General features: G+C 39.7%; 1 protein-coding gene across 2 annotated transcripts in view; it reads left to right on the top strand.

Moving 5' to 3' along the window:
- The window catches only part of DIAPH3 (diaphanous related formin 3), a 208,854-nt gene that overhangs the window by 139,660 nt on the left and 47,356 nt on the right, over positions 1 to 21,838 (top strand). For both annotated transcript variants that reach the window (XM_058419256.1, XM_058419257.1), the window contains 2 exons: positions 9,407 to 9,502; positions 9,935 to 9,994. In XM_058419256.1, coding sequence (XP_058275239.1) covers positions 9,407 to 9,502; positions 9,935 to 9,994 — 156 coding nt within the window. The remainder of the gene's footprint in view (positions 1 to 9,406; positions 9,503 to 9,934; positions 9,995 to 21,838) is intronic.

Below are 21,838 nucleotides of genomic sequence, written 5' to 3'. Positions count from 1 at the left end.
AAGGAGATATCACTTGATACTTCCCCAAGTAAGGGGGTTATTTTTCAGCTACAATCGTATTGTTTTGACAGTAAAGTATAAATCTGGGTAAATTACCAAGTACATCCAGATGTTCCCTCAAGAATAATTGGCACATTCATGCTTGAAAAAGGCTCCAGAGAATGATAAAATACAGGTATGTTTAATCAAAAAAATCTAAAACACACAGTGTGATACATCTGATGTAAACCATCTGCAGAAGTCACAGCAAAAAATGAGACACAGCAAAACCTTATCTGTTCACTGAATTTGATGTTTTCAGTGCAAAAAAGTAGAACTGATCTGAATGTATATTAGTTTAATCAACAACTAATAGTCACAGGTCATGGTCTAACAAAATGTTAAAGTTGCTAAGTCTTTTGGAACATGGAGGTTCTTGCACCTATTTGCAGCCCATGGGCTCGGAATGCAGCAACTGCTGTTAGTTTGTGCTATGTAGTCGCTCCGAAAGAGCAAGTTGTTTAGGAGAAACAATTATTTTCCTTCTGAAAATTTTACTTAGAAGTGGAATCTTTGGAGATAGCAGTTGAAAAGCATTTGTGAAACTGAGGTTTACACAAAGCCCAAGGAAAAATAAATAGCAACTGTATTTGGAAGAGAAAAAAAAAATGACGAATAAAACTGTTGAAAAAATTAAGGGTCAGTAATGTCTGTAGATGAATATTTTCATAAGGCTTGCTATTTATGTTACAGCAGTAAAATTTCTCAAGAAATATGAAAACAATGCTGCAAACTTAAAATGGCATTACCATGAAAAACAATTACAATCTCTGGAGACATCTTTGGGATTAAGAGCTCTAATGTTTGTACAGATAGTAGGTTTTGATTTGAGTAGGCGTTTCCTACTCCAAATACTACCTCACATCTCCTCTGTAAGGATATAGACATCAGAGTCCTCTAAACTCACTCCTGCTATGTAATGCTTTAATTCTCTCGGGTTTTTTTCTGTATCATCAAAAGTTTCTTCTCTCAAGCTGCAGAGGAAGGGAGGAATAAATATCCTTACTAAAACATTGGTGGATATGCTTTATTTTTGCTTTCCTCAATCCAAGGTTGTAAAAGAGCCAAGAACCTCCTCCAAGCTAGCTGACAGGAAGGTCATGTCTCTGACTCTTCCTTCAAACTGAGTCTGCTGCTTCTTCTATTTCTATGCTGTTTGCTAGGACGCTTATCTTCACTCAGCAATACCTCAGTGGTTGTACAGAAGTACAGTCTTGTTGCTGCATACCAAAATATTCTTGCTCTGAAGCTTGCTGTCAAAAGTTACTTGATTTCTCTGGCAGCTTCTCTCTATTGAAGGTTACTAAATTCAAATACAAAGTCTTTGAATCGTGAACAGCTGGAGACCAAGAGACCATTCTAGAAATGTAGTTATATATTTGTCCTGTCCTTTGTGTAGATGTTTGCTATCAGCTACTAGTGCACACAGGGGTAGGTGGACTATTGCTCTGATTTTCCTGGTTATCCTTAGGCATTTATACCTACCCAACCCAAGACCAAAGGGTCTTTCCCACCCAATACTGTCCAGAAGTTTTCCTTAGTAAGCTCAGTCATGGAATCCAGTCAGAACTTTATCACTCCAATGGTGAAAAAATATTCAACTTGTAAATTTTCTTGAGCCCCTCATCTCTGCAGCACAACTTTCAGTATGAGTAATCATTGTGTATATTTTCTAATTTATTGGCTGTTTATAAATTTAAATGGAAACAGTACTGTGCTCAATAAGCTCCTTCAGAGGCATGCAGTAACCAAGAGACAAGATGTTTGCACACACCCACACAGATGTATTATGTTCAGCTCCATATATTCTTTTAAGAAGTTATGTTCAATTAATAATGCTCCTATAGTTGTTCTGCATGCTTTCTGAATGAAATTGTAATTGATTCATCTCAATAATAGGTGTTTGTATTTTTTCCCTCTGTGAAACAAAGCTAATGAAAATACTAGTTTTTGGCTAGTCTGGAAAGCACATTAGTTATATTCTTGTCAGTGTCATTGGAGCTGTGATGTGTAATGAAAATGGGAAACTCCTTAACAGCAAAACATGTTGACTGACATTTTCATATGTAATCAATAGTTCTTGCTATTAGCTGTCCTTTCAAATTATAGACTTAGATAACCTGACTGCATAAGGCTGATCTGTTATAAGTGGTTAAATAAAACTAAAAGAAACTTAGCATTGCTCTCAATTTAGCAGGCTTTTTTTTTCTTCTTCTTTCTTTTCCCCCCCCCCCCCCCCCCCCCCCCCCCCCACTAAAAAGTCACATTATCCCAAGTGAACAGGAAAAGAGCTATAAAAAGATTGAGTCTTTTAACTGGCTTTTAAAAATATTATTGGGTAATGCAATATAAAATGCATTTACTAGAATATCCTGTATTGTTGAGTTGGTGAGAGAGTAGGTGTGTATGCAAAAATCAGTGGACTTAGTGAAAAAGTAACCTCTTTGTAATAAGTTTGTGCTCATTGCCTACTGTTCTCTCTGGGAATCTCTAAGATGGGTCACCTTTATACCCCACCCAGTTCCCCATAGGTGTTTACATATACTGATTGATAAGATCCCCTGAGCCTTCTCCTTTCAGGCTGAACAGTCCTAGTTCGCTCAGTGTATTCTCATATAATCCCTTTAGCATCTTTGTGGCCCTGGACTATGCTTGGATGTGTTTGTGTCTCCCTTATAGAGGGGTGCCGGAGCCGGACTCAGCACTGCAGATGTCTCACCAGTGCTGAGAAGAGAGGAAGGATGCCCTCTTGTGACCTGCTGGCAGTGCTTTTCTTTGGTCAACTTTGCCACAGAGCCACAATACTGACTCATGATCAATATGTTGTCCACCAGAATCCCCAATTATTATTTTTAAAGGTGCTTTCCAGCCAGTTAGCCCCCCAGCTGTGCTCCTGGATGAGGATTCACCTCATCATATACTGGTCATTGGTTGGATTTCATTAGTTTCCCCAACTTTTCAAGGTTCTTCTGAATGGATCTGCCATTACTTTGAGTTTTGCACCATGTGCAAACTTGATCAGAGTGTGCTCTATTCCATCATTCAGGTCGTGAAGGAAGATGTAATAAATATTATCCCCAGTATCAAGTCCTGGGGTACACAACTTCAAAGGCTTGGTGTTCTGTTCATTCTTTTAGAAGTCCAGTTTACCTGGATGTCTTTCAGAAACACTTGCTCTGACAATCATTTTACTGGATCTGCCACCAATATAAATAAAACTGGACAATCTCTGGAAAACTCCATGTGAGTTTACAGTGGCTTTTTTCTCTTGTCATAGAAAGAAGGGACTTAAGAGACTCACAAATCACATCAAAAATGTTTTATTAACATTTTTATTAAAAAGCTCAATATTAAGATGATTTCACTCTCAGTCCCATTACTTAAATGGGAAATTGTGATCCAGGTGAGATGCAGGAATTGGTACCTTACACCACTGAAGTGTTTTTGTATCTCTGTGATGAAGAACTGCCTCTTACCATAGCTTACCTTTTGGTTTTGTCATATGAGCTATCTTAAATTTGTGTAGGTACCAACCTTAATTTCAACAGCTGACTTAAAAGGAACAGCTGTCTTTCAGAGTTTATGAAGGTGGAGTTTATTTTGAATTTAACTTGTTTTAAGCTTTCTGGAGCTTGGGGCCCTCTTTTCATATGCTTAGAGTCAAAATGTATCTATTTCTAAGTCATAAAAGCACTTTGGGACAGCTCGACAATGGACCAGTTTATCAAGAGCAAGGAAGATGATATGAAACCTACTCTTCTCAGCTAGTTTTATGGAATGAGTGCATCAATCATTAGGAGAAATCATACTTTTCTAGAGTATACTTGCCAAGGGCTCTGAAGCACTATCAAAGGCTTTCTGCTTTGTGTTGGGCATAAGTAAGAAATCTAACTCTTCTGATACTAGACTAGAGTGTCGATTTGAAATGTGAAGTATTGTGCATGTGTTTTACTTTTGGAAGGGCTGTTATGTGTCTTTTGCCTGAAGTCACTGCAAATAGTGATATTTTTCTGAAGTTGGATTTAATACTTTTAAGTCTAAAAGAAACTGTCCTTTCAGCCAGCCCATCCAAGGCACACTTGGCAGCTATTTCTGCTTGTAACTGTACACTGGAAATTTTCTTTTTCTTACTATATTGTAACAAGGTTCTTCCAAAATTTTATCAGTGTCAAAGGGATCCTTGTGTTCTTGGTCATGACTCTAGTTTGTGCACTGTTATTGAAAGTCAGACTGATAGTCATGTATTCCTTAACTCACTTGTCAATGAAGATTATCTGGTTGCTGCTATGGCTTTTACCAGAAAAAAATTCAAGGCCTTAAAACAAGTTCAAGTGGCAGTCTATATGTTCTGTGCATTTTCTGGACAAAGTTGCTCTTATCATCCTCCCACTATTTCTTTGTAAAATTGTATCTGAATTTCATTGTAATGAAGACTCAAAGTTAAGGTAGCCATTGCTAAACATGTTAACATTAAATCATTTAAGGTTGCTTTATATTTTTATATTTACAATGTAAAAGCCTTCAAAAAGTCTTCTGCTGTGATCATACTGTGATCATATGACTGAAAGATCTAGAGATTGTTCACATCAGCACTATGAATACTTCACAGAATCTGGCTGCCTCGCACTCTGAGACTGAAAAGATGGAACCCACATCCGAAACATGGGAGCTCACTGCTGCACTGATGGCTTAAATTATCTTCCTCTCTGTGATCTGCTGTTCTGCTTCCTGGAGCCTAAGTCATTCAAAACTTTGCACGATTAAGGCTTTCCTCTTGTGATTTTGTTCAGAGAATGTTCAGATTTTATTCAGATGGAGGCCTTTAGTCAGCTGAGCTGTGCTTTGTAGCCTGCACTAATCAAAATCAGTCCTTATACAAACAAATATAAAGGACTTTTCATGATGTCTTTGAAGTAATGGTACAACATTATTAAAGTTAAAAGATATAACTGTCTTTTTTCCTTCCTTGTGCAAATAGTCTGGAAACAGCTGTCACTGTCCTTTTGCCTCTGAAATTTTTGTATGTAAATGCACAAGACGTCATGGAGCTAAACCTGGAAGAAGGCTGTGAAGGGCTTACATTTTAGTCAGTTAAAAACTGGGTGCAGTATATCTAACTTGAATTATGTCTTGAGCTGAAGAGGAAGAAAAAAGAAGGCACTTTGTATTAGAGCAAATAACAGTAAAAAAGTATCAATTCTGGTACTTGCTGAATTGAGAGGATTTAATTCTTAAGATCAGGAAAATAAATCTGATAGCTTCAGCACTCCAAGTTTGTTGTTAAATTATATAAAGGCTTGAGTGCTGCCAGGGAGTTACGTCGAAGATGAAACAAAGATAATTAAACTCAGATATCCAAATAACTTCAGGAGCAGCCCTTGAGGTTTGCACACTTTTCCTTCTGTAACAGCTATGGAATCTGTAATGTCTCTTTTTAATGTATGCATTTGTCCAAGTTGTGTGATTTTAGTTTCACATGAAAGTTAGTGTTTGGCTTTAGGAGCTGGTCTTTTTCATTCCCCACACTATAAAGAAAAGCTGCATGTTGCTATGCTATAAATAAAGGCAGGTGGAAGATGATAGCCAAAATTTAGCTAAATCTCTAAGTGTACAGATTGAGTGAGCAAAATCAACAGAAATCATGCTAAAGAATCTCTGGTTTCCTTTCCTGAAACTTCTTAGTATTATCTTTTGTCAGAAGAGTAGCTGAATAAAGCTTTGATTCTGTGAAAAAGGAAACAGTTATATTATTATGTTTTCTCCTGGTGAAGTGAACTTTTGGAGTCCTAGTGTTCTGTGGTTTATTTTATGTTGGATAGGTTCAGGGGAAATGTAAAAATAAAACATTTTTCATCCAAAATAATCTTGTTACAACTCTTTTTATAAATGCATATTGCTAATAATATTTGTAATTCTATCAGGTCAGTGGACTACTGCTCCTGGAATTATGGTGTATATGATTTGCTCTTTATAAGTATATGAAATGCAGATGTCACTACTAACTGCAGTATCTGTTGCTATCATTATAAGATATTATAGGTGTACATGCAAAGCTAATGATACTCAGTGCACTAGAAGAGAAGGGTCTTTAATATTTTTAACATTTTAAAGATGTAATTATGAAATTAGGTAGTATATATCTGACTTGGCACTGAAATGTCAAGGGCAAGACTCACCAGCTACTTTGGGAAGTTTGCTTCTCCTTTAGATGGTATTTAAAAGACAGTTGTATGAGTCTTAATTAGGTATGATAGTAAAAAGTGCTTAAATCTTCTATTCTGCAATTGTGGGAAAAGAGATCATTTAAATAATGAAAGGGTATCTTTCTCAAAGGAATTATTGTGGGCTATGTAGCTATCTGCAAGCCAACTACAATTCCTAGTTCTATGCTATCAAAGACCATACGTACACTTGATTGATACACATGACTAATTAGGAAGCTGGTTGGGACTGGTACCAGTCGTCAGCAGCAGCTTGTGAAAGCCGATGTAAAAGTCCCTTAGGAAATGTTAATATCAAACAGCATTTGTGACTCTTGTACTGTCATGGTAGCAATGTTGTGCACAGCCCTCCCAAGGTAATTTAAAAGATTTCTCCAATACTACATGATAGACTCTCATTTCTTAGTCTTCCCTTCATAGACACTTGGACATCATTATTAGTAGTGCGGGTACTGAGAGTTACCTGCGTAACTTGACAGAAGTTGTCACAGTCAACTGCTGATGTAGGTATCAGAAACCATAAGTTGGAGCCTACTGAAGTTGTAAAGTTTGAAAACTGTGGCTTCTACATGTTTGGGGTACAAAGATTGTTAAGTATGAATGCTTTTATTTACAGTGGTTAATTTGTTTCAATACATCCATGTATACAGGACAACTATCAGAGGAGTTTTTAAACTCAGGTTTCAATCTACTACAACTTATTCTTCTAATACTGTTTTGCATGTGAATGGAAGCATAATCTGTAATCCACTTTGTGACTACCAGAATATTTCAGATAAGTGTGAAAAATAGATAGTGTACGTAACTGTTCCAGCTTTACTACAAGAAATTGTGGGTTTACAACGTTTCTGTTGCATTATTTAAAATCTTTTTTTAACATTTATTTGATGAGCCTTTTTATAGTAACCAATAAAATTGTTAAGTTTTTGAAATTACTGTGAAATCTGTAGTAGTCTTGGACAGGCTTAAGAGGAAACAGATGATGTGCTGAAATAGCATTGAATTTTTTCTTCTGTTAGTCCTCCTAAAACAAAACTTATGAACTCTTTTCCATAGACATTAATGATATCATTTTGGTGACTGTGATACTTTCAGTCTTTTTTGAATTGCTATTACTTAAAATGCTTATAAGCTTTCCTCTAGCATTCATGTTCATTAACGTAACTAAAAGCTTGGCTAAAATTTATTCAAGCATCATGTTGGTTTGAAACTATTTACTGACTGTATTCATTCCAGACATTAGTACTTTAGAGAATTGCATGATGGAGAAAGTTAAACAACTAACAAAAAACCCCTACAAAACCAACAAGAAAAAAAAAAAAAAAATCTACAAAAACACCCCAAACAAAAACCAAACCTGAACAAACAAATAGGAATCTGAAGACAAAGTCTGGGTGATTTCTTAATAAGGTATATTCCAAGCCTTATTAATGTATGATAGTCCATTAGTTGTAAGAGAGGAAACTTCAGTGTATTAAAATATGTTATAGCAAACACAAAGTAAAATGAAAAAACATTCTGTATTTCAGTCTTCATGTTTATCCTATACCTGCCCTAAATATAACTGTTAGGCAAAATTGTGATTTATTTTCTAATTTTCACCTTTTTGGTGTTCTGTATAGCACTTTTGTCTAAGATTGAAAAGTAGTCTGGTAGTACAGAGTATAGAGAAAAGAGAAGGACTAAGGGTTACTGTTTCCTGGATAAAAAGCTGGCTGGATGGCTGAGCCCAAAGAGTGGTGGTGAGTGGAGATACGTCCAGCTGATGGCTGGCCATGAGTAGCCCTCCACTGGGCTCAGTGTTGGGCCCTGTCCTGTTTAGCATCTTTGTCAACAATCTGGATGAGGGAATTGAGTGCCCCCTCAGTCGGTTTGCAAATGACACCAAGCTGGGTGACAAGTGTTGAATTGCTGGAGAACAGAAAGATTCTGCAGAGGGATATGAACAAGCTGGATCAGTGGGCTGAGGCCCGTTGTATGAGGTTCAACAAGGCCAACTGATGGTCCTGGATGCAGGTCGCAATAATCCCCTGCAGCGCTACAGGCTGGGGGCAGAGTGGCTGTAAAGCCGCCCCATGGAAAAAGACCTGGAGATGTTGATTGACAGCAGCTGAAAGTGAGCCAGTGTTTGCTCAGGTGGCCAAGAAAGCCACTGGCATCCTGGTTTGTGTCAGCAATAACATGGCCAGCAGGACCAGGGCAGTGATTGTCTCCCTGTATTCAGAATCTTGTTATATGCACCGGGTAGTTTAGATCCTGATTTGCATATTCACTGTTAGCCATAACTGCTGACTCTATCCAAGATGCGTGTTGACCTAGGGAGTTCTGCCTAGTGGGGTACAATGAGATTTCTATAATGGGATTCTTTATTCCTCCGTGGAGATTTTTTGTTGTATAGTTAATCCCTGGAGTTCTGTTCTTTTTCCTCCCATGCATACATACAATGGGGTAACAAGGTTTAAAAGTATAACACTTTCTGATGTGTTTATTTAAGGAAGTAAAAGGAGAGGGTTTAATACTTGTGTTTGGTTACCATACACCTGTGTATTTTATTAGGCATTATAAGCATGTAATTCCACGAGTAGAATTTTCCTGAACTACGTTAATTATTTAATATTGGCCAGAGGTTATTAAATGTGAACAGAAAATGGCTTTTGATTAAAACTACCTGTGGATATCACTATCCTATCCAGTCCAATACTGTTCACTCTGCTCCGTGCTGAGAAACAATTTCAACTTTTTATCACAATAACCAAATGATCTTTTGTCAAATGTAACAAGTCATATAAGGGACAGCTCTTGAAAGCTGACATGAGGCTGATTATTTGCAGTTGTAGAAGGGTACTGAAATGAAAATATGAGTGAAATGACATTTCACTTAAAACTATGCTTGACTCTCTGTATAGAGATAGAGGAATGTGAAGTGAGTGGAATAGAATTTGCTCTAGTTCAATCTCTAGAAGACCAAATCTGTTGTGGTTAATTGCAAGAGATCAATTTGTAATTATTAAAGCACAGGTCAAAGTTTGAAATTATAGTTTTAATAATACTATTGGTACCCATTATTACTGGGTTTTGTTTGTGTTATTCTTTATGCTTTGATATTGCTATAGTAACCAAGAGGATTCCTTCTTTTTCCTTTACAGAAGGTGAAGAGACTGGAGTGATGGATAGCTTGTTGGAGGCCTTGCAGTCAGGTGCGGCTTTTCGAGACCGAAGGAAAAGGACGCCAAGGTCCAAAGGTGAATATTCTATTTTAGGTTTTATTTTCTAGAGAAAGTGAAAAGCATTATGGGTCCAGTGCTCTAGAATTTAGATGCTGTCAGGTTTAATTTCTTTGTGCAATGGCAGTTTTCAGGGATGTTCAGATTGTTGCTTATGCCAGTAAGACTGGAAATTAATGTACTGAACTTATTATGGCCAAATCATTATGACAAGACTTATCAATACAGAAAAATGTACTTTAATTTTTAGGGTTTATAGTTGTATAGGGGAAGTGAAAGTTATCTAGCTCTATAAGTGAGTCTGAGTCAAATTATTTCTCTGGTATATAACTGTCATTTATTCCAAGAAATACCTGACTTCTAATTCTTAAACTTCTGCTTTGTAATGTTGTAATACTCTAGTAGCCTTCAAACAGGTGTTTTATTTCCATTGTTTCTTTGCTTTTGCAGACATACCACAAAATCTCAGTCCAGCCACACAGCGGCCTGTGCTGAAAGCTTGTAACCATGGTAATGAACCATATTCATGAATTGCATGCACTTCTTAGGTTAGCTGATATAGTTGATCTGTGCTTTCAAGACTGCTGTGATTATTTTTTCAGTTTTTTACATTAGTGGAATACTAAACCATATTGGAACTTGCTTTTTAAGAATCATCTAGATATTACATCCTGAAACTATACTTACTGATTACTCTGCAAAGATTATCTATCTTTTGTGGGATTTTTATTTATTTAAATTTTGATTATGTTTTTAAATTGTATCACTTTTATAATCCTTAAGATGCATTATGCAAGTTTTTGAGGGTTTATAGAAGTAATAGAAAGCAGTAATGTTTTAAGTGTTACTAAGTGCCTATTATAGCAAATCTGAAAATGAAGTGGCATTCATTCTGTTTCTTTTTCTTGGTTTTCTTGGTGCTATCGCTGGAACAGTTTAAGCTATTGTTTATCAGTATAATTCAAAAGGAGTGTTGTCTCAACAAAGTTATAGTAAATGTTTTTTTGTAAACTGCTGAACTGTCTCACTGTAACGAGCAGGATTTGTTCTTGCAAGAAAAGTTACAGTGCCAGTGTGGGCGCCTGTTAGCTTTGTTAGATAGTCAGTCTGCAGACTGTTGCTATATTGCCTGTGTTTTACATTAAGCTTGTGGAGTCCAGAGTGACCCAGTTGCTCATGACTAATGATGTCAGGAAGAGGTTTATACCTGCAGTCCTTCTGTTAAAGAGAAATTTTAATAATGGGGAAAAAAAATCTTCTTTCTTAGCTTTTAAAGCAGATTGCATTATTTTTTTTTTATATTTGAATGCACTGTGGGTTTTATAAAGCAGATGTTATAAAATTGATTATGTTAATTATACCTCATGTTTAAGTGTTTATTTCTCTGAGTGTAGCAAAAAAAAAACCAACCCAAACTTGTTGAATTTGGCATATAAACACAAAATTGAAGAAAATAGAGCTGAAAGGACAGTTTGTAGATAATTGCAGAAATTGGATCAAAGAGAAATCAAATATATTTGACAGCTACTTGTCTAACACATAACATATTGATATTTGAGTAATGACTATAGAGCACATCTGAATTTATCCTGTAAGTGTTTCTGCTTGTGAGAGCAGTCATATTGAATACTGCCTCTTACCAGCACATTCCATCTAGGTAGCTGTCTGTGGACAGACTGTAGCTTCCAGTTTTCAAACTTACCTGCCTTTGGTCAAACATTATGGCCATGTTTCAGATTAAAAAATAAAACAACAAAAGCACTCACACTCGCCAAAAGGTTAATGCTGAAAAATTTTAGTCTAAACCATGGACGGATTTGTAGATCAGATGGATATAATTTGGTGCTAAAGTCTGAAGTTCAGATATATGATTTATAGAGAAGAGTAAAGTAAAAATTTGGATTTTTTTGTTGGTTTTATTGTAGTCAGATTTCCATAGAGCATTTTGAGACAGTCTAATTCTAAGACTTTTTAAAATTAATTCAATATTTCTTTCATTTGTCTTGTTAGCTTAGAAGCAGACTAGTACAGATCTGAGCTTTGCCTTTAAGGGATTGATTAGGATGTTTTTGATTTGTTGACTCTTGTCACAATGTCTGTGTGTTGCGTCTTCCTATCTTGAGCTAAATAGAGCACCAAACCTGGTGTAGATTATAGTGAGTTCAAAGCCTTTTTTTCCTTTTTAGAAGTATTTGGTCATTTAGGTTACATTCTGTCTAGAATGGATGTTAGACCCTGAGTGCCAAAGTCAATTTTGGATAATAATGATAATAACCTTAATGAAGTTAATGTGGTCTGTCAAGAATTATAATGATAAAGTTTCTTTAATTTTCTTTTTCTGAGTCCAACTAGGTATAATGTCAATATTGTTCTCTGTATCATTTTTTCTTGCACTTTATATCTGATATATACATACATGCTCAATAGCTTGTTCTTTGTATCTATATGTATATAATAAGTAATTAATTCTCTATACAATGGTCTATTACCATACAAGCAAGAAGTCTGTGACTTTAGCCCACTTCACAAAAACTGAGAAATGTTATTAGACAGAAGTATTGGCTTGGTTGTTCCTAATTTGCATTTTTTTTTTCCCAACCTAACACTTCAAATGGATGCCAAATTTTATATCATGGGAAAAAACATTGTCTTACTGTAAGGCTGAAAGTCCTTAAGTAGCAAATCAAACACTTTCCATGTTTGCTTCTGTACTGGTTTTGGCTGTTTGGGTTAACTGATAACTGGTTTGGTTACTGTTTATTCTGCTGAGATTGACAGATTCACTTATAGTAGATATATTCTATTAATGCACACTGCAGATTCATGTCTAGGATTCATCATACAGTCAAAAAGAATTACAAGCCATGACTTGAAATGTCTGTCTTGAATCCTTTAGAATGTAGTAATCTCTGTTGGGCAGGTGTCATCAAGTCCTAACTAATCTATTCTGTTTCAAAACACAATCAACTAAATTAATAAAAATCTAGATTAGTCTTTATGATTAAAGATGTTTCTCTTAAAAAAGTGGAAGCCAGATCCAAGCATAAATAGTGTTATAACCCCAAGCTGGCAATTAAGTACCTCACAGCCACACGCTGTCTTCCCTGGTGGAATGGAAAACGGTTGAGAAAAGAACTATTGAAATAGGATAATAATAATCATAATAATGATAAAAAGGAGGAGGAGAAGAAGGAGGAGTAAAAAGTAGAGGGAGGGAGAGGAATGAAACACAAGAGAAACAAGTGATATACAATAAAATTTCTCATCACTGTGGTCCAATGCTGAGCCAGTCTCTTCCTAGCAATCAACATCTCCTGATCAAATTCTTCAGTATGTATGCTGACCCTGATGCCATGTGGTATGGAGTATTCCTTTGGCTAGTTCAGTTCAGCTGTCCCAGCTATGCTCCTCCCCAGTTTATTATGCCCCTGCCCACTGAATAGGGCACATGCAGAGCATGTGAGCATCCCAGAGCATGGGAACCTGAAAGTTCCTTGACTTAGGGTAAGCACTGCTGAGCAACAACCAGAACATCGGTGTGTTATCAACATCCTTCCTAGACTCAATTCAAAACAAAGCACTGTACCAACTACTAGGAAGGAAATTAACTGTATCCCACACAACCACAGGACAGGAAACTGGTTCTGTGTTTCACAGAGCATGACAAGGGAGAGAAATACAGACTGAATGCACACTTTCTCTGTAGCTGTTGTAGAAATATGCCTCTTGCTGCTGAGGACTCCAGGACGGTGTAGATGAATGTAGACGAGAGATCTCTGAAGTTGGGTTTTAGAAGAAGGGGTTTATTGTATAAGATGGGAGGCCTTGCTCAGAGCCGCCAGGCGCAGCTGAAGCATGGCCTTGGAAGGTGGGGGTAGTGAGAGATAAGGAAATTCCAAGAGCAAGATGCAAGAGGTAAACAAAGAGATAAGAGGAGAGAAGGGACAGAAGAAACAGAAGAAACAGAGAAGAGGCAGAAGAAGAGAAGAGAGAGGCCCACTCTCGCAGCCCCCTGATAAGGGGTCTCGAGGTGGGCTGTAACAGGGTTGTGCCAATGGGGTTACAGATACTTGATACTTCAGGGGGGTGTTACAAGTGTGGGATAAATCATACATTGGGGGTTGTTTTCCTAGGCATCCAGCAGCTAGGACATCTCAAACATCAAAACTTACTTTCAATTCTATCTCAGTTACAGGTTTCACATTCTCAGAATCTAAGCAATCATATTTATAGGGCTTTCTGGCTTCATCCTTCCCAACATCTCCCCTGTTCTTATTAACAACTAAAACGCTAGATACTGTCTTACTCATTACTTTTTGCACACACTGAAGTATGCAGGGAACCGCTACTAAAACTACAATTACTACTATTAAAACAATCAAACCTATCTTACAAAGTTCCTTTAGCCAAGGTGCAAAGCTCAAACCATCAAACAAATTGTCTAGCCAAGATGGGTCATCTATTGTAATTTGGCTAGCTAAATCTCTCAATTCTTGCAATTGTTTATGAATGGAAACAGAGTGATCGGATAAATTCATGCAGCACAAACCTTCAAAATCTTTTGGAAAAGGTACTCAAACTAAACAGGTTTTTCAGGGCTTCTGTCAGATAGACAGATGGTATCAGAGCCTACAGACTTGGCTAAAACAACTCAGACATTCATCTTTGGTTAACTTAGGTAAAGCTTCACTACAAAAACTAAAACAAAAGAACAAAAGTAACATGCAAATAATAAAACTTCAGTCTTTTCTTGGGCTGCTTTTGGCGGATCATCTTCTCTTGATGATTCTGTGCAGCTCAGGTCTGGGTGCTTGCTTCTTGGTTTGCAGAAGTACTGGCTGATGTGGGGGTCTCAGCGGGCTTCGATGCGTGGTACTGCTTCACGTTCTTCACTGGAACCCACTTGAGTCCTCTTTCTGTGGAGGCAAATGCAAACCTCTTCCCCCATGTTACAGGATTATATGGTCTTTCTAACTGTCTTGATTTTAAATTTTTAATTGAAACTGGGGGCAGTACTTTCAGTTTTACCTTTTTAGTGTTCAAGAAATGTCTGTAAATGTGAGGGTGAGGCTCTTTTGCAGAGCTGTTCAGAAAATTATAAACATACTGAGCTTTCTTCAATCTCTTTTGAGGTGTAGCTTGGGCTTTCCCCCTTTTCACTTGACTTAAAATGCGTTTTATGGTTTGGTGTGTTCTTTCTAGGGTATTTTTCAGCAGTTCTTTAAAATATGGAGAGCAGATGCCACTGTCCTTTATCACTTTTCGCAATTCTTTCATGTCTTGAGATGGGATAGGTGTCCATGTTCTGGGACCTCCGGCTTGCTGGCTGAATATCACAGGCATGGCTAGAGGATTTAGATTTTCTTCTTTGCAAATTTCTCGTGTGACTTCATGCCAGTCTGTCAGTTGAAGGTCATCAGAACATTTCTGGGGACCTTCCAAAATCGGGATTGGTGTTGGTGGATCCTCAGATTTGAGAGGGCTGGCATCTGCAAGGGCAAAGCAGTTCTCTGTCTGTCCTGTATTTGTTAAAGTGGCTGCCACATTCCATCCTCCCCCTTCTCGTTGCATGGTTTGTGTGCGAAGCTGTGGTCCAGTCATACAAGATGCTGTAGAATGCTGTTGTTGTTGGGCTGCATGCAGACTCTCTGGCAGGTGAAGGGCGGCTGGAGGCTGCTGTGGGGATGGCGGGGGAGGCTGAGAAGGTGCAGGAACTGCAGCAGGGACCACGGCTCTGGCCTCAGGAGGGAACACTAGGACGTCTGCAGGCACAGGAGACCCCGGGGCCGTGGCAGGGATCTCAGGAGTGTCACTGTGCGGCGGGGACGAGTCGTGCTGGGACGGCGCTGCCAGCCTGGTGGTGGCCGCGGCCCTCGGCGTGGCCCCAGCAGGAACGGGAGGGCTGGCTGGGGCTCGCCGCGGAGCAGGGACAGGGCGCGCACGGCCATCCGCCGTCTGTGCTGTGGCACTCAGGCGCTGGTAGCTCGCAGGCTGGGCCAGGGCACGCCGCGGAGCGGGGACAGGGCGTGCATGGTCAGCCGCCGTCCGTGCCGCGGGAGTGAGCTGCTCGTAGCTTGCGGGCAGGGCCAGGGCACGCCGCGGAGCAGGGACTGGAACGGGCTGTAGCATCCGCCGCGGCGCGGGGCTGGGGCACTCTGCACGCGGCCGAACACGCGGGGGGGGTGGCGGGCATCTCCGCGTTAGTGTGCGCCAGGGGAACTGCAGGGACAGCCGGTACCGGCGCTGGTGGCACCGCGGGCGCCGGCACCGCTGCAGCCGGCACCACCGGGTCGTAGAAAGGCGGCGGCGGCGAGGCAGCGGCGGGCATGGGGGAGAGCGGTGGCACCACCAGCGCCGCGTCGGCTACAGCGAGGGGGGCTTGTGCCGCTTGCAGGAGGGTCGCTGCCTGTGTGTGAAGGACGCCGGCAACGGCCGCGGCTACAGCTGCAAAAGCCGTGGCCGGCGGAGCGGCGGGACCCGCGGGGGGGAGGGGGAGTACAGCCCGAGCCACGGGGTGAGGGGGGTGCGGGGCTGCCACCGGGCCGGCAGCGAGAAGCGCCGCCGGAACGCTGTCAGTGGGCGGGCTCGAAGGGGCAGAGACGGGGACGGGGCCCGGCACACTGGAGCGGGGGGAGGGGGCCCCGATAAGAGGAATTCCATCCGTGAACGGGACTGAGGGCGCGGTGGGAGGGGCCGCAGGGTCCGGTGGAGGCGGTGGGGCCGAGAGAACGGGTGCCGCGGCCATGAGGGTGGGGGATGGGTCCGCGGCGCTCGGCGGGGCCGCGGAAACCGAAACCACGTGGCGCGGGGGGAGAGAGGGGGGCGGTTTCTGCTGCAGACCCGCGGCCGCGCGGAGGGGATCTCCGGGAGCGGCGTGACCAGGTGCCGCGGCTGCAGCGGCATTTTTTGTAGCAAAGAGCTCTACGAGGGCCCTACAAGTTGGAACGAGCTCAGCAACAGCGAAATTCTTTCGTGAAATATCATTAAAGAGTCTATTTCCAACTGAGTCCCAAAAGTCTCTGGTAAAGACGGCTGAACGGTCAGCATTGGGAAAGTTAACTAGAGTCCATTCTAAAAGGTCTTTCAGCTCTTGCTTTTGTAAAGTACTGTTGTTGCAGCGTAAAAGATGCTTAAGTTTCTTATAGAGATCTCTATCAAGGGTAGAACGGGATAGACCCATATTGTTAACACTAGTGTAGCTCACCTCGATGTCGCAGAAGCAGGTCCTCACTCCAGATCTGACGTGGGGGTTGGCCAGACACTCCAGTCGGCTCTCAGGACACTGCACGGGGTCCCCTTCAAAGTCACGGCTCCAGGCGCTGCTCAGGAACAGCTCTTCCGTGCTCGGGACTCCAACCTCCCCTCGGCGCTTCAGTGCGGGCAGCGCAAAGCAGTGCCCACACGCGCTCAACGCACGTGGCAACGTACCATGGCAAAACTCCCTCCGTGAGCCCCAGTGGCCGCCGCTCAGCAGCAGCCGTCTGTGCTCGAGGGATGCCCGGCAAAACCTTCTCAGAGCTCAGGGTGTCCGCTACTGAGTAACGGTCCTCGTGCTCAAGGTTTTGCCCTCGGCAACTTTAAAGAGCTCCAGCCTTACACTGCTCAGCAGCGATTTGCTGTGCTCACGACACCGAGTAGACTACCACTAGTAATTTAGTTACTGTCCATGATGAAGTCTCTCACAGCTTGAAAGGCTGGGTCCTGCATCTTCCACATTGGGCGCCAATTTGTAGAAATATGCCTCTTGCTGCTGAGGACTCCAGGACGGTGTAGATGAATGTAGACGAGAGATCTCTGAAGTTGGGTTTTAGAAGAAGGGGTTTATTGTATAAGATGGGAGGCCTTGCTCAGAGCCGCCAGGCGCAGCTGAAGCATGGCCTTGGAAGGTGGGGGTAGTGAGAGATAAGGAAATTCCAAGAGCAAGATGCAAGAGGTAAACAAAGAGATAAGAGGAGAGAAGGGACAGAAGAAACAGAAGAAACAGAGAAGAGGCAGAAGAAGAGAAGAGAGAGGCCCGCTCTCGCAGCCCCCTGATAAGGGGTCTCGAGGTGGGCTGTAACAGGGTTGTGCCAATGGGGTTACAGATACTTGATACTCCAGGGGGGTGTTACAAGTGTGGGATAAATCATACATTGGGGGTTGTTTTCCTAGGCATCCAGCAGCTAGGACATCTCAAACATCAAAACTTACTTTCAATTCTATCTCAGTTACACGTTTCACATTCTCAGAATCTAAGCAATCATATTTATAGGGCTTTCTGGCTTCATCCTTCCCAACAGCTGTCATCTAAATGCAAGCAGGAAGGAAATATTTCTAACCCTTGCCAATGTCACCCTCAGTACAATGCTGCACAAGATACCAAGCTAGCATTTGCTTTTCAGGCTTAGCCAAACCCCGTAAAACAAAGTAATACAGAGGAGTAAGCTAGTGCTGCTCAGGTCTAGAATTGAGAACTGAAATTGTTTCCTTTAACTAAGTAGACTGCTTAAGGCAAAAAAAAAAAAAAAAAAAAAAGGCAATAATAAATTTAGTAAAATGCTAGCTATTGTGTGAGCCATTTTTCTCTCCATGATCTGTTGAGCTCCCCTGGAAGCTCTTGTTGCTTTCAGCTGGTACTTCTAATTAAAAAGGAGTACTTGTTCTCACACCACATTCCATGGTAGCTGAATGTGTGTTATTTTATTTTCAGTCCTACTACATTCTTCTGTTATTGAACAGATTGCTTCTTTCTGACATGATATGTGTTTAAAAAAGCATATGTTTAAAAAAGGATTGGATGTGGCACTCGGTGCCATGGTTTAGTTGAGGTGTTAGGGCACGGGTTGGACTCGATGATCTTGAAGGCCTTTTCCAACCTTGTGATTCTGTGATATGTAGGTTTTGTCAAGTTTAAATCTGCTCTATTTTTGTGATCAGAATTAGCAGTTGTATTTTTAATGCTTGTGACAAGGCCCATCAAGTCACAATATTTCTTGTGGAGAAAAATTCCTGCTGCATAACTAACAGAAATAATATACCCTTAGAATTGCTAAATCTTAGAAGTGTTTTAATGCTTTAGGAATTCAAGTAATATGCACTAGATTTTAGTGGATATAGACATGATTGGTATATTTTGTTCCCAGTCATAGTATTTTTTATTTTTAAATTACTAACTGAATTACATCTATGTGCAAAACTACCTGTTAATGTTGCAGTTTGCTTTAACTGCAAAGGTCCATGTTCTGCAGTAAATATGGTCGTATATGCTTTTGGTGTAATTCCAATTCAGAGCACTGTTTGACACAAGCAAAGTATTGGTATAGTTTTAGTGTTGTACTTAGGATTCAATAGCATCTAACAGAGGAGCTCTTTTATTTAGGAAGCAGAAGAAAGCACTTAATTTTCAGTGATCAGGATTTTGCACATTAGACAATCATTTCAAGCACCTAATAGCTATGGCTGATCTGAGTTTATCAATTATTTACAAGAGTCAAGGCATATTTGCAGCTTATTTCAAGCTACTGAAATCTAGATACATGGAACAGCATATCCAAGGCAGGGCAGAGCCCACTGCAGCAAAGAAAGCTGCATTATTCACTAAGTTTTTGGTCAGGTTTTGCAGCCTGCATCAAGTTCTCTGCTGCTATGGCTACGCATTTATTTGCAGTAGCATTAGCCAAGCTAATGCTACCTGAATTGCATGAATACAAATTTGAGATGCATCTTTGATTGATTGTATATAAACACATACCTCAAATGCAGCAGAAAGAGTTTATCTTTACAAGCAGATCATATTAAAAATGCTGTGAGTAAAGAAAAGCTATAATAACATGCAAGCAAAAAAATACAGATTGCTTTTTGAGACTGCAGAGGTTGAAAGAAATCCTTCTGTCACAATCAGTAATTGCATTGTGGACTACATTTCTAAAGGTGACAAAAAGTTCTTGTTTCTATGTTGAGATCAAACTTCCATGGTAAGTGATGGCTGTAATTGTTATAGCTGTTTATTCAATAAATCCATACACAGTAGAATAATTTTCATGTCACATGTAGTCTGAAGCATTTTAAAGACTTCTGTTAAAAAAACCCCATATGTCATAATGTAATTCTGTCCCAATAAGCATAAAGAAACCCTTTTTCATGTTTGTTGCGCTCTTTTCATCTAATATTTATAATAGAACTGTCATCTGATACTCATATTAATTTCTCTGCTACCTTATTTTTGACAAGCAAAGCTGACAGCTCAAGCTCATCTTAGTTCTTGAAAGAGTATGACCACATAGAGGTCATTTTTATTTCATCATTGTACGTGACAGCAAGCTATGATTGGCATTTCAACCTAATTTTTCCTTAAGTCTGTGTATGTTGCTGTCTTTTCCTCAACTGTATGTAGTGAATATTAGGAAGTACCTAACAGTGAAGAAGCTACCCATGAAGAAAACTTTTTCCCCAGAACACGTTAGCAGTAAAGGCACCCTCTTGACCATTAGCAGTCCTTCAGGGTAGATACTCCTTTCAAGTCACTGTGCATGTTTAGCCATGTGATCACAAAACATCAGTACCTCTGGTGGAGAAAATTTTTGTTAAGCTTTGTGTTTTACTCAATAGACAAGTTTTCTCAGTAAAAGACATGGAATAACTGTAGGCAATGTTATGAAAGGAAAACATTTAGTAGGATTTCTATTAAAAACTGGTTCTCAGTTGTGCCATTTTAAGACCAAATCTTCACTTCAATATTGACTTCATAGGTCAAGTAAAATTGCTGCTTATTCAAACAGAAATAATTCCTCTGGAACCATCTACACTCTTTGTAATAGTTTTTTGGGGGGTTTTGTGGGTTTTTTTTTTCGTAAAGCATACAGCAGAGTTCAAAGAAACTGACCATAAAAGTCAATTTTGCATATGTGGAAAGAAAAAATATTATCCAGACAAGGAAAAGGAATTTGCACATTTTTACGTCTTTCTTTAGAACTATTTCTGCATTGCCACAGTTGCAAACACATACCATCACAAAAATATCCCCGAAGAATTTTCATTTCAAAATATCTAGGAAAAAGATTCATTTTGATGCAGAGTCTCACACACTCATAATTTAATGTTAGAATGAAGAAAGTTTACAACTCAGAAGGGATGGCAGCCAGCAAGAGTTTAGAATGAAAAATGAGAAAGATTTTGGGGGGGGCCTTTTCTAACAAAATGTTCCTTAAAATAAAGACTGCCATAGAGAGGTATAAGCCACTCATTTCTTTAATAATTTATTAATTTTAAAATGCCCAGTGCTGAAAAATTATTGGAGACTCTGTCAAGAGAGGAAGAGTGTACTTCAAATTAGCAGTAATTGCATATTATTACTTACTTATTAAATACTGATCTAGACAGAAAAAAATGCTATCTTGCCCTTACTATAAGCTAAACATACACTAGCAACTTGTATTTAGAAAGGTGAGAAGGAATTGTAATCCTACAAAAAAATATCTCTATCTGTTTTAATAAAGTCATGGGAGAATTCCCTTATCAACTCTCATGAGTGAGGTTGCATGCATATCCTTCACCTGTGTCTTATCAGATCACATTTTAGCTGAACATAATGTAGACAAAAAGGAGAACACAAGCCTTTTCAGAGTAAAAAATTTAAGTACTACCCTGAGTCAAGGTGGACCTTATAATGAAGCTTTTTCTCCAGAGGCTTGACAACTTCATTCCTAAAATGCAACCCTTTGAAGATGTCAAATTAGACAGAAGAGCTAATTGCTTTTGTAAATATTTTGCCAGTGTTCATTGGTTTTAGTTGAATAAGATCATAGCTCTCAAGGGAGGCAAGGACACTTTCTGCAAGATAAAAACGGTAGCAAAGAGGTGACATTTGAAAGCAGTGACACTGTATATTCCATAATTGCACATACAGTAAATGTCAGCTTCATAATTGCTTAGGTAGGTAACCAGATTTCCAAAAGCTACAGCAGGCAAGTTATATATTCAGAGCAGTCAGCTGAAAATTTATCAGTGGAAAATCTTCAGTCTGCAAAGGGAGCTGTAAATTACCAACAATGTACCCATATTTGTTTTTTCATTTTTTAGTCACACAGAACTTCCCATTCAAAGACAATTACCAAGTTTATATGTATAGCAAGGAGATTCTGTCACTTCTCAGAGCACTTTTCAAGCCTCTTCCATATTTGTTAAACAAGATTTTAGGTATAAATTTGCCAGTCTGTTTCACTTCTGTTTTCTGAATGTTAAGAACAAGTGGTATCTAAACTCCTGCCTCATTCTTCATAGACTTTTAGAATTTGATCTGAATAGTAGATTCATTGAACAACAGCCATAAAGCTCTTTATATTGTGGGGTTTTAAAAATAGCTAGATAAATACACGC

Source organism: Hirundo rustica, chromosome 2, assembly GCF_015227805.2.
Source record: "Hirundo rustica isolate bHirRus1 chromosome 2, bHirRus1.pri.v3, whole genome shotgun sequence".
NCBI classification, from domain to species: Eukaryota; Metazoa; Chordata; class Aves; order Passeriformes; family Hirundinidae; genus Hirundo; species Hirundo rustica.
Note: the sequence above shows the minus strand (reverse complement) of the source record. Positions and strands in the feature narration are given on the sequence as shown.